At 38.4% G+C, this 12,808-nt stretch overlaps 3 protein-coding genes across 3 annotated transcripts; 2 read left to right on the top strand and 1 right to left on the bottom strand.

The window, feature by feature from the left end:
* The first annotated feature begins 7,619 nt into the window (after positions 1 to 7,619).
* LOC108042626 (ras-GEF domain-containing family member 1B) lies at positions 7,620 to 10,821 on the top strand. The gene is made up of 6 exons (XM_017121013.1): positions 7,620 to 7,806; positions 7,964 to 8,897; positions 8,953 to 9,690; positions 9,748 to 9,891; positions 9,948 to 10,153; positions 10,212 to 10,821. Exons 2-6 carry the CDS (start codon positions 8,106 to 8,108, stop codon positions 10,459 to 10,461), a joined length of 2,130 nt encoding a protein of 709 aa, XP_016976502.1. The 5' UTR covers positions 7,620 to 7,806; positions 7,964 to 8,105; the 3' UTR covers positions 10,462 to 10,821.
* On the bottom strand, positions 10,749 to 11,533 carry LOC108042627 (anaphase-promoting complex subunit 10). The gene is made up of 2 exons (XM_017121014.2): positions 11,340 to 11,533; positions 10,749 to 11,283 (listed from the first exon to the last, which is right to left on the bottom strand). The coding sequence occupies exons 1-2, from the start codon at positions 11,476 to 11,478 to the stop codon at positions 10,835 to 10,837; spliced, it is 588 nt and encodes a 195-aa protein (XP_016976503.1). The 5' UTR covers positions 11,479 to 11,533; the 3' UTR covers positions 10,749 to 10,834.
* A 50-nt stretch (positions 11,534 to 11,583) lies between these two features.
* Positions 11,584 to 12,395, top strand: LOC108042630 (U3 small nucleolar ribonucleoprotein protein IMP3). Its single transcript, XM_017121016.2, has 3 exons — positions 11,584 to 11,792; positions 11,853 to 12,064; positions 12,125 to 12,395. The coding sequence occupies exons 1-3, from the start codon at positions 11,656 to 11,658 to the stop codon at positions 12,319 to 12,321; spliced, it is 546 nt and encodes a 181-aa protein (XP_016976505.1). The 5' UTR covers positions 11,584 to 11,655; the 3' UTR covers positions 12,322 to 12,395.
* Positions 12,396 to 12,808: the final 413 nt, after the last annotated feature.

Below are 12,808 nucleotides of genomic sequence, written 5' to 3'. Positions count from 1 at the left end.
AATCGACTGATTTGAAATTTTTTAGCTGTTAATGCCATCCGATTGCAAATTTTATAACGAATTCAATGAGGTATGGAATTCCAATATCAGACAATTATTTCCCATGGTTTTGATCAAAAAACCGAAATAAAAGTGGGTTTTTCCGGATCTCCGGATTTTGGCATTTTTGATAAGGGGTTACATCATTAATATTTGCCAAAAATCGACTGATTTGAAATTTTTTAGCTGTGAATGCCATCCGATTGGAAATTTTATAACGAATTCAATGAGGTATGGAATTCCAACATCTGACAATTATTTCCCATTGTTTTGATCAAAAAACCGAAATAAAAGTGGGTTTTTCCGGATCTCCGGATTTTGGCATTTTTGATAAGGGGTTACATCATTAATATTTGCCAAAAATCGACTGATTTGAAATTTTTTAGCTGTGAATGCCATCCGATTGCAAATTTTATAACGAATTCAATGAGGTATGGCATTCCAATATCAGACAATTATTTCCCATGGTTTTGATCAAAAAACCGAAATAAAAGTGGGTTTTTCCGGATCTCCGGATTTTGGCATTTTTGATAAGGGGTTACATCATTAATATTTGACAAAAATCGACTGATTTGAAATTTTTAGCTGTGAATGCCATCCGATTGCAAATTTTATAACGAATTCAATGAGGTATGGCATTCCAATATCAGACAATTATTTCCCATGGTTTTGATCAAAAAACCGAAATAAAAGTGGGTTTTTCCGGATCTCTGGATTTTGGCATTTTTGATAAGGGGTTACATCATTAATATTTGCCAAAAATCGACTGATTTGAAATTTTTTAGCTGTGAATGCCATCCGATTGGAAATTTTATAACGAATTCAATGAGGTATGGCATTCCAACATCTGACAATTATTTCCCATGGTTTTGATCAAAAAACCGAAATAAAAGTGGGTTTTTCCGGATCTCCGGATTTTGGCATTTTTGATAAGGGGTTACATCATTAATATTTGCCAAAAATCGACTGATTTGAAATTATTTAGCTGTGAATGCCATCCGATTGGAAATTTTATAACGAATTCAATGAGGTATGGCATTCCAACATCTGACAATTATTTCCCATGGTTTTGATCAAAAAACCGAAATAAAAGTGGGTTTTTCCGGATCTCCGGATTTTGGCATTTTTGATAAGGGGTTACATCATTAATATTTGCCAAAAATCGACTGATTTGAAATTTTTTAGCTGTGAATGCCATCCGATTGCAAATTTTATAACGAATTCAATGAGGTATGGCATTCCAATATCAGACAATTATTTCCCATGGTTTTGATCAAAAAACCGAAATAAAAGTGGGTTTTTCCGGATCTCCGGATTTTGGCATTTTTGATAAGGGGTTACATCATTAATATTTGCCAAAAATCGACTGATTTGAAATTTTTTAGCTGTGAATGCCATCCGATTGCAAATTTTATAACGAATTCAATGAGGTATGGCATTCCAACATCTGACAATTATTTCCCATGGTTTTGATCAAAAAACCGAAATAAAAGTGGGTTTTTCCGGATCTCTGGATTTTGGCATTTTTGATAAGGGGTTACATCATTAATATTTGCCAAAAATCGACTGATTTGAAATTTTTTAGCTGTGAATGCCATCCGATTGGAAATTTTATAACGAATTCAATGAGGTATGGCATTCCAACATCTGACAATTATTTCCCATGGTTTTGATCAAAAAATCGAAATAAAAGTGGGTTTTTCCGGATCTCCGGATTTTGGCATTTTTGATAAGGGGTTACATCATTAATATTTGCCAAAAATCGACTGATTTGAAATCTATTCTATGCAGTTCATTCGCGAAATGTAAAAGCTCTTAACATATGTTAAAATTTCGAATCAAGTTGGAATACCTTGCCGATCGGACGACTATATCTTATAGCTTTCGAAGGAAGAATCGGGGAAAATTAGAGTATATCTCACGGTTTTTTGCCTAATTGATGGTTTTTTAAACATTTTATCCATCCCTTGACTACATGTTCTATAGCTGCCTTAAGTATAAATGTAAGGTTATAATGGTTTTAAGATGAAATTTGTTTAAGAAAAAATAAGCAAAGGATAAAAGATTCTAAAGCAACTAGATTCCCACCCACAGAAAAAATGAATAATTAGTTTGTATAAAAAACTTTTTTATTTAATATATAATTTGAGCATAAATATGCGTTAGTTGAAAAAAAAATACAGGAATGCGGAGATCAGGATCAGCATTGTCAAGGAAGTTCCCATGGATAGTTCTGCCGGGTTTCAGTATCGTCTTCAAAGCATCGTCCTTGTTTGCCACCTCACCATCGAAGATTAATATAATGCGCTTACAAGTACTCATAAGTCAACTGAAGATAAGATCCAATTTTCATTACATTATATCTTTCATTAAAATACATACCTAAAACATAAATAAATTGGATTAACAAGTCCCTACCCACAGTAAAAGTTTTGCATAAATAGTATTTATACATTTTTTTTATTTATGAATCGAAATATCTAAATTAAATACAGAAAAGTAGGTAGGAGATCAGAATCAGCATTGTCAGGGAAGTTGCCATGGATATTGGGTCCGAGATTCAGTGTCGTCTTCAAGGATATCCAGGTTTTACCAGTCGCCGTCTCCTTGCTCTCCAGCTCACCAACAAAGAAATATATTAGGCGCTTACCTGCAAGTACTCATAAGTTAGCTATAAATAATAATACTACCATTACCTTATACCTGAAACTGCAATAATAAATTAGTTAAGTTTCTCCTATATAAAATTATTATTATTAGTGTTAAAGTTACCATAAGGTTAAGGTAATATCTTTCTAAATATAAGCACATAGCATTTATTTTATCTAAAAACTAAATACTTTATTTATTTATAATATACATTGTTTTAAATAAAAAATAATCTTATATCATAAAAAAATTCGTTTTCCTCTGGGATTGTGTTTTAGGGCTTTCAGGTGGGAGAATACATTTTAAATTTTGTAGCTGTGAATGCCACTCGATTTTATAACGAAGTCAACGAGGTATGGCATTCCAACTTGTGGCAATTATTTCCCATGGTTTTGATCAAAAAACCGAAATAAAAGTGGGTTTTTCCGGATCTCCGGATTTTGGCATTTTTGATAAGGGGTTACATCATTAATATTTGCCAAAAATCGACTGATTTGAAATTTTTAGCTGTGAATGCCATCCGATTGCAAATTTTATAACGAATTCAATGAGGTATGGCATTCCAACATCTGACAATTATTTCCCATGGTTTTGATCAAAAAACCGAAATAAAAGTGGGTTTTTCCGGATCTCCGGATTTTGGCATTTTTGATAAGGGGTTACATCATTAATATTTGCCAAAAATCGACTGATTTGAAATTTTTAGCTGTGAATGCCATCCGATTGTAAATTTTATAACGAATTCAATGAGGTATGGCATTCCAATATCAGACAATTATTTCCCATGGTTTTGATCAAAAAACCGAAATAAAAGTGGGTTTTTCCGGATCTCCGGATTTTGGCATTTTTGATAAGGGGTTACATCATTAATATTTGCCAAAAATCGACTGATTTAAAATTTTTAGCTGTGAATGCCATCCGATTGGAAATTTTATAACGAATTCAATGAGGTATGGCATTCCAACATCTGACAATTATTTCCCATGGTTTTGATCAAAAAACCGAAATAAAAGTGAGTTTTTCCGGATCTCCGGATTTTGGCATTTTTGATAAGGGGTTACATCATTAATATTTGCCAAAAATCGACTGATTTAAAATTTTTTAGCTGTGAATGCCATCCGATTGGAAATTTTATAACGAATTCAATGAGGTATGGCATTCCAACATCTGACAATTATTTCCCATGGTTTTGATCAAAAAACCGAAATAAAAGTGAGTTTTTCCGGATCTCCGGATTTTGGCATTTTTGATAAGGGGTTACATCATTAATATTTGCCAAAAATCGACTGATTTGAAATTTTTTAGCTGTGAATGCCATCCGATTGTAAATTTTATAACGAATTCAATGAGGTATGGCATTCCAATATCAGACAATTATTTCCCATGGTTTTGATCAAAAAACCGAAATAAAAGTGGGTTTTTCCGGATCTCCGGATTTTGGCATTTTTGATCATATTTAATATTTGCCAAAATCGACTGATTTGAAATTTTTTAGCTGTGAATGCGATCTGACAATTATTTAGCAGAGTTTTGAAATTTTGTAGCTGTGAATGCCATCCGATTAGAAATTTTATAACGAATTCAATGAGGTATGGCATTCCAACATCTGACAATTATTTCCCATTGTTTCGATCAAAAAACCAAAATAAAAGTGGGTTTTTTCCGGATCGCCGGATTTTGGCATTTTTGATAAGGGGTTACATCATTAATATTTGCCAAAAATCGACTGATTTAAAATTTTTTAGCTGTGAATGCCATCCGATTGGAAATTTTATAACGAATTCAATGAGGTATGGCATTCCAACATCTGACAATTATTTCCCATGGTTTTGATCAAAAAACCGAAATAAAAGTGGGTTTTTCCGGATCTCCGGATTTTGGCATTGATCAAAAAACCGAAATAAAAGTGGGTTTTTCCGGATCTCCGGATTTTGGCATTTTTGATAAGGGGTTACATCATTAATATTTGCCAAAAATCGACTGATTTGAAATTTTTTAGCTGTGAATGCCATCCGATTGGAAATTTTATAACGAATTCAATGAGGTATGGCATTCCAATATCAGACAATTATTTCCCATGGTTTTTCCGGATCCCCGGATTTTGGCATTTTTGATAATATTTAATATTTGCCAAAATCGACTGATTTGAAATTTTTTAGCTGTGAATGCGATCTGACAATTATTTAGCAGAGTTTTGAAATTTTGTAGCTGTGAATGCCATCCGATTAGAAATTTTATAACGAATTCAATGAGGTATGGCATTCCAACATCTGACAATTATTTCCCATGGTTTCGATCAAAAAACCGAAATAAAAGTGGGTTTTTTCCGGATCGCCGGATTTTGGCATTTTTGATAAGGGGTTACATCATTAATATTTGCCAAAAATCGACTGATTTAAAATTTTTTAGCTGTGAATGCCATCCGATTGGAAATTTTATAACGAATTCAATGAGGTATGGCATTCCAACATCTGACAATTATTTCCCATGGTTTTGATCAAAAAACCGAAATAAAAGTGGGTTTTTCCGGATCTCCGGATTTTGGCATTGATCAAAAAACCGAAATAAAAGTGGGTTTTTCCGGATCTCCGGATTTTGGCATTTTTGATAAGGGGTTACATCATTAATATTTGCCAAAAATCGACTGATTTGAAATTTTTTAGCTGTGAATGCCATCCGATTGTAAATTTTATAACGAATTCAATGAGGTATGGCATTCCAATATCAGACAATTATTTCCCATGGTTTTGATCAAAAAACCGAAATAAAAGTGGGTTTTTCCGGATCTCCGGATTTTGGCATTTTTGATAAGTTACATCATTAATATTTGCCAGAAATCGACTGATTTGAAATTTTTTAGCTGTTAATGCCATCCGATTGCAAATTTTATAACGAATTCAATGAGGTATGGAATTCCAATATCAGACAATTATTTCCCATGGTTTTGATCAAAAAACCGAAATAAAAGTGGGTTTTTCCGGATCTCCGGATTTTGGCATTTTTGATAAGGGGTTACATCATTAATATTTGCCAAAAATCGACTGATTTGAAATTTTTTAGCTGTGAATGCCATCCGATTGGAAATTTTATAACGAATTCAATGAGGTATGGAATTCCAACATCTGACAATTATTTCCCATTGTTTTGATCAAAAAACCGAAATAAAAGTGGGTTTTTCCGGATCTCCGGATTTTGGCATTTTTGATAAGGGGTTACATCATTAATATTTGCCAAAAATCGACTGATTTGAAATTTTTTAGCTGTGAATGCCATCCGATTGCAAATTTTATAACGAATTCAATGAGGTATGGCATTCCAATATCAGACAATTATTTCCCATGGTTTTGATCAAAAAACCGAAATAAAAGTGGGTTTTTCCGGATCTCCGGATTTTGGCATTTTTGATAAGGGGTTACATCATTAATATTTGACAAAAATCGACTGATTTGAAATTTTTTAGCTGTGAATGCCATCCGATTGCAAATTTTATAACGAATTCAATGAGGTATGGCATTCCAATATCAGACAATTATTTCCCATGGTTTTGATCAAAAAACCGAAATAAAAGTGGGTTTTTCCGGATCTCTGGATTTTGGCATTTTTGATAAGGGGTTACATCATTAATATTTGCCAAAAATCGACTGATTTGAAATTTTTTAGCTGTGAATGCCATCCGATTGGAAATTTTATAACGAATTCAATGAGGTATGGAATTCCAACATCTGACAATTATTTCCCATTGTTTTGATCAAAAAACCGAAATAAAAGTGGGTTTTTCCGGATCTCCGGATTTTGGCATTTTTGATAAGGGGTTACATCATTAATATTTGCCAAAAATCGACTGATTTGAAATTTTTAGCTGTGAATGCCATCCGATTGCAAATTTTATAACGAATTCAATGAGGTATGGCATTCCAATATCAGACAATTATTTCCCATGGTTTTGATCAAAAAACCGAAATAAAAGTGGGTTTTTCCGGATCTCCGGATTTTGGCATTTTTGATAAGGGGTTACATCATTAATATTTGACAAAAATCGACTGATTTGAAATTTTTTAGCTGTTAATGCCATCCGATTGCAAATTTTATAACGAATTCAATGAGGTATGGAATTCCAATATCAGACAATTATTTCCCATGGTTTTGATCAAAAAACCGAAATAAAAGTGGGTTTTTCCGGATCTCCGGATTTTGGCATTTTTGATAAGGGGTTACATCATTAATATTTGACAAAAATCGACTGATTTGAAATTTTTAGCTGTGAATGCCATCCGATTGCAAATTTTATAACGAATTCAATGAGGTATGGCATTCCAATATCAGACAATTATTTCCCATGGTTTTGATCAAAAAACCGAAATAAAAGTGGGTTTTTCCGGATCTCTGGATTTTGGCATTTTTGATAAGGGGTTACATCATTAATATTTGCCAAAAATCGACTGATTTGAAATTTTTTAGCTGTGAATGCCATCCGATTGGAAATTTTATAACGAATTCAATGAGGTATGGCATTCCAACATCTGACAATTATTTCCCATGGTTTTGATCAAAAAACCGAAATAAAAGTGGGTTTTTCCGGATCTCCGGATTTTGGCATTTTTGATAAGGGGTTAATATTTGCCAAAAATCAACTGATTTGAAATTTTTTAGCTGTGAGTGCCATCCGATTGGAAATTTTATAACGAATTCAATGAGGTATGGCATTCCAACATCTGACAATTATTTCCCATGGTTTTGATCAAAAAACCGAAATAAAAGTGGGTTTTTCCGGATCTCCGGCTGTGAATCTTCGGATTAGTAACGGAAAGTAGTCATTAACGTTGAACATCAAAAAACGGTCCAATCAGAATTTCTGCTTTCCAGAGAACCGTACACCTTCGTTCCAATGGAATATTTCATTTAGTATATTTCCTTTTGCCGGTGGTATATTTTAACGGTGTAGCCACAGTCACACTTCAAGCGACAACAATAATAGAAATAAATTAAATCAATTGGCGAATTAAACTATATAAGGCGCGGCTTGACAAAGGGAATTTGATGAGCAGCAGGCGGGGAATGCCGTGACGAATGGCGGCACTGCGTACCATGGAAGGCCACCCCGCATCAGTGTTCCTGCAGGTGTGTCCGCTTGAGTGGCGATGTTCTGATCGGAGAAGACCAGCCCACTTTCCCAAAAGTGGGCGTTGTCACCACTGCGTGAATCTAAAGCCCCGGATCACCTGTCTGTCCCTATACGTATGCTAATCGAGGTTTTCCCTTGCCCCTTTCGTTCCAGAAATGTACGAGATAGTGCATGTGCATTGCGACTAATCCAAAGAGTCCCCTGTGGTCATAACGCATTTAATAACCAACCCAACCAGAAAGACACGATTCACCAGAGATTCTCCACTGCCCGGACCCAATAACCCTCCCCAACCATGGACGAAGACATCCTGAACGCTGTGGAATCGCTGTTCGGAAAGGACGTGAAGATCGTGGACTGCGAGACCTCGTCCTCGCTGCAGCAGGAGGAAGTGCTGCTGGTCAACGGAGTGCCCGTGAAACTGGATGGCTTGCCAGCGGATGATGCCAGTGCCATTAAGGCAGCTTTGCTGGAGGGACAGATGCCCTCGGTGGAGCACTTGAACCAGTTGCTCTTCCGCGCCGGATTGGCTCAGCAGCCCATCGAGGTTGAGACCTCGCTGACCGTTAAATCCTCGCTGACCACCACGGAGGAGGTGCTGGTCTCGCGCAACGGACAGATCCTAGACGAACGCACCGTGGAGACGAAGGAGAACTTCAACCATCAGTCGCATCAAAAGGAGATCTGGCATCCCGTCAAGCAGCAGACGGCCTTGGCTCGTGCCACACCCGAGAATGCCCTCAAATACCAAACCACTTCGAATTCCACGTTCGCCTCGCAGGCCACGGACTCCGACGATCGTCCAGCTGATCCATTGGGCCGCCAGCTAAACCAAACCTTCTCGAATGCTTCCCTCATGTCCAGCAGCTCGGCCATTACAGGCTCTGATCAGGTCATTGGATCCGTGTCATCCACCACCATTGGGGACAAAAGCTCGAATATAAGCAGCTGCGACTCCGGGCATGATGGCCTCTTCCACAGCGTGTCCATGAGTGCGCCCTGGTCGCATCCTCGCGACACTCTGACAGATTCCTTGTACTGCGACATTCCCAGCTCCGCCGATGAGGCTGATGCTGTTTCTATCCTAGTAAGTTCTGTAGTACTTTTAAATATATAATAAACTAATAACTTGTCTGCTTTAGAACACCCACTTGCAGATTGCAGAGCCATCCGATTGCCAACCAGCGCCAGTTTACGCCAAAGACATGCCCAAGGAGGGTAACCTAGATTCGCTAGTCAGCTTGCTAATCAGTGGCAACGATGAAGATCTAAAGTTTGCCCTGTTGACCTCGTCCCGTTTGTTTTCGACCTCTCATGAGCTGCTCTCCAAAATCATTGCCAAGTCCAAGGAAAATGAGGATAACCTTATTCGCCTGCTAAATCACTGGTTCAACATCTGTCCCGGAGACTTTAACAACGATATGCTGCTGCAAGAGCTGGAAAAGACGCGTGCGATTAAAGGAATGTCAGATTTTTTGGATGCCATTCCCCAATCTCAGGCTCAAAGAGCCGAAAAGGGACGAAACCAACTGCAATATTTGCTGATCAAACAATCTTCCGCCAGCTCCTTGGGACGTCAGAGCAGTATTAAGTCACTGAAACGCTTTGCAGCCAATGTGTACAAGACAGACAATGTGCTAAGCAATTGCGCCAATGCCTTCGAGTTGGCCCACCAACTTTATGCCATCGAGTACGCTTATTTGTCACAAATACGTCTCGAGGAGTTTGTGGAAATACTGGATAAGGACGGGCTAAAATCCTGCATGACCCAAACCAAGGCGGGCACATTGGGTTCGAATTGCATTAGCAAGGTCACAATTGACAGCTATGTGCAATGGTTTAACCAGCTGAGCTACTTGACTGCCACGGAAATATTGAAGGTAAGGTATTGGAATAGTTAAATATGGTGACAAAGCTAATATTCTTTTACCCCATAGCTGGGCAAAAAGTCTCAAAGAGCACAAATGATTGACTTCTGGGTGGAGATAGCTCTAGAATGTTTCAACACGGGAAACTTCAACAGCTTGATGGCCATTTTGACAGCTTTAAACCTGACTGCCATAGCCCGCCTAAAAAAAACTGTATGTTTTGGTAACTAAAACGTTAGTGATTAAATAAACTATTAATATTTTTATAGTGGGCCAAAGTGCAGACAACAAAGTTCGATGGTTTGGAGCACCAAATGGATCCCAGTTCGAACTTCCTCAACTACCGCTCCACCATGAAGGCGGCCGTTTGGCGTTCAGAAAGAGAAATGGCCAACAAAATCGAGCGAGCCATCATCCCGTTCTTCTCGCTATTCCTCAAAGATTTGCATGCAATTAACGAGAGCCAAGAAACGAAGTGATTTCAGTTTTCTGATGATTTATAAAAATTAAAAATTAACCAAAAATACTTTCAGATTGGCCAACGGCAACCTAAACTTCGAAAAGTGCCTTCTCTTGGGCACCCAGCTGCGGAACTTTAGCAAATGGCAACGACTGGACTGTCCCTACGAGCAGATGGCCAATGTGGTATCATATCTGCTAAAGGCGGAGGTGCTTTCAGAGGATCTTCTGATGAAAGCCTCCTACGAGTGCGAGCCCCCCGAAAACGGCGAGGAGAAGGATCACTACAAGACGCTGAAGGCTGCAAAGAGAGCGAACACATAATCACCAATCATTAACGACAATCCTCGGGGTAGTGCAACATATTACACAAATATTATGCAAACGAAGCAATGCAATAAGCCTCGCACACTTTCGTTGGCGTTCCATCTTCACATTTTGCATTTGTATCGCGATAAAACAGTAACAATAATAACTCTTACACTTCCATTGTGTTTGTTAATTTGTACTTAAGCTTACTCGACGGTATATATTTATTTGCAACTGATTTATATATACAAGTGACGGGCATTTAATTAGAAACACCAAAAATATGCATACAATTACTAAAGTAACGTTTTAAATGTTGTATTTTAGCAGTTAAATACCCCCAAAAAATACATAAAAATAAAAGACTTCGATTAAGCCCGAGTATTTCTTATCGAATGGTGGCGAACTTCTGGAAATCGACGGTTCCAAACTTCCCGAAGAGTTCCAGAGGATAGTGTTTTCCCTCGACGGGCGCATGGATACGGATCTGGCGCATGTGGGTGTCCCGGCCGTTCTGGTGGTTCGAGATCACGGCGATCTGCAGCATGAAGGTGCGGATCGACTTAACATTGCCATCCTTGATGGGTATCTGCACCCAGCCGGTGGGTTCGGTGAGGTCCATTACCTGCAGCTCCTGCAAATCGTTGAAGTTGGTCCCAGATCGAATGGAGATCCTTGATGGCGTGTAGCTCTCGTCCAGCTTGTAATCCGTGTATATGTAGATCTGGCTAATGTTGGTGCGCTTGTGGAACTGGATATTTACCAGGTGGGGCAGCTGTCCGTCCGATTGCCAGTAGGTGTCCATGATGTTGTCCCGCAGACGCTCTACGCCAAAGCCTGCAAAGCTGAGTTTTTCGTCAGATTCTCTAGGGGATTTGGTCAGCTTTAATTACCCGGTTTGCAGGAGGAGAGGCTCCAAACGGCCTGGGCGCCTACTTCACGAACGAATCCCAGGCGCTCCTCGGCCAGAGGATCCTCTTCATTGCCTGGCAGCTGGTTGGCGGATATGTCCTCGTCCATGGAGGCGGCCATTTCGGCGAGCAATCTATTTTATTCTATTCTTAATAGTTATATTCCGACTGCTTGCTTTCTGCACTGCTTTAAGACGCTTAAATCAGCTGTTAGGTATATTACATTTCCTTGCTTTGGTCACACTGTGCGGCCCATGTGCGAGGCAGTCAACAAATATTGTTTAAAAAATAAATACAAATGGTTCGAAAACTCAAATTTCATGAGCAAAAGCTGCTCAAAAAGGTGGACTTTATCACCTGGAAGGTGGACAACAGCGGCAAGGAGAACAAAATACTAAGACGCTTTCACATACAAAAAAGGGAGGATTACACCAAGTGAGTTTTAACTGGAACTGTTGATTTGAACCAAGTTGGTCATTTTTGATATCATTATAGGTACAACAAGTTGTCTAGGGAGATTCGGGAACTGGCCGAGAAGATAGCCAAGTTAGATGCCTCAGAGCCTTTCAAGGTGGAGGCCACAACCATGTTGCTAAATAAGATACACGCCTTGGGAGTTTCCAACGATCAGCTTACTCTGGAGACGGCCGCCAAGATATCCGCCAGTCACTTCTGCCGGCGTCGTCTGCCCGTGATCATGGTCAAACGTAGGTGTTATGATTGCATACAACTAGTTACCCTTATAAATGAACATTTCTTTACGCCAGTGCGAATGTCGGAGCATCTAAAAGCGGCCACAGACCTTATTGAACATGGTCATGTTCGCGTGGGTCCGGAAATGGTCAAGGATCCCGCCTTCCTGGTCTCCAGAAACCTCGAAGACTTCGTAACCTGGGTGGATGGCTCGAAGATTAAAGAACATGTACTTCGCTACAATGATTTGCGTGACGATTTCCAAATGTAGTCTCTATTTTTAAGACCTTCAACTAAACGTAGAACAAGTAAGCCTTTAATAAAACCAACTTAAACTTTGTTAAATAATCATGTTCAATAACTTTATTACATTTTATATAATAATGTTTAGATCTCATTAATATTCATTAAGGAGCGAAGTGCGCCAAGGGCACAACTGCGCCAAAACGCACATACATATACATATTTGTTTTAACCTGATCCCCCGAAATGCCGATCTATTCGGAATCGATCCTTAATGGCGGTTCATAGTTGGATTATGCTCTATTAGTTTTTACCCTCACTTCGCTAGCTAACATCAATCGTTTCGAAATACAATGCGGCGAGTGAAATACCTTTTGGGCATTAAAATAATATCGTTTTGGAAACAAGTGAGAGGGCCAGCGGATTTACACAATAAATTATAAGATACCAGCAGGGATTGATCGATCGCTTTACTTTATTTATAAAACAGGATGAGTGTGGTTAGGTGAAGGCAG

Source organism: Drosophila rhopaloa, unplaced genomic scaffold (assembly GCF_018152115.1).
Source record: "Drosophila rhopaloa isolate 14029-0021.01 unplaced genomic scaffold, ASM1815211v1 contig_115, whole genome shotgun sequence".
Lineage (NCBI taxonomy): Eukaryota > Metazoa > Arthropoda > Insecta > Diptera > Drosophilidae > Drosophila > Drosophila rhopaloa.
The sequence above is the reverse complement of the archived record's forward strand: the minus strand, read 5'-3'. Positions and strand labels throughout refer to the sequence as shown.

Coding starts and splice junctions, on each gene's coding strand:
- LOC108042630 (XM_017121016.2), top strand. CDS start 11,656: ATGGTTCGAAAACTCAAATTTCATGAGCAAAAGCTGCTCAAAAAGGTG. Junction 11,793..11,852: donor AAAAGGGAGGATTACACCAA/GTGAGTTTTAAC, acceptor ATATCATTATAG/GTACAACAAGTTGTCTAGGG. Junction 12,065..12,124: donor GCCCGTGATCATGGTCAAAC/GTAGGTGTTATG, acceptor TCTTTACGCCAG/TGCGAATGTCGGAGCATCTA.
- LOC108042627 (XM_017121014.2), bottom strand. CDS start 11,478: ATGGCCGCCTCCATGGACGAGGACATATCCGCCAACCAGCTGCCAGGC. Junction 11,284..11,339: donor CCTCTCCTCCTGCAAACCGG/GTAATTAAAGCT, acceptor TCAGCTTTGCAG/GCTTTGGCGTAGAGCGTCTG.
- LOC108042626 (XM_017121013.1), top strand. CDS start 8,106: ATGGACGAAGACATCCTGAACGCTGTGGAATCGCTGTTCGGAAAGGAC. Junction 8,898..8,952: donor CTGATGCTGTTTCTATCCTA/GTAAGTTCTGTA, acceptor TGTCTGCTTTAG/AACACCCACTTGCAGATTGC. Junction 10,154..10,211: donor AACGAGAGCCAAGAAACGAA/GTGATTTCAGTT, acceptor AAATACTTTCAG/ATTGGCCAACGGCAACCTAA.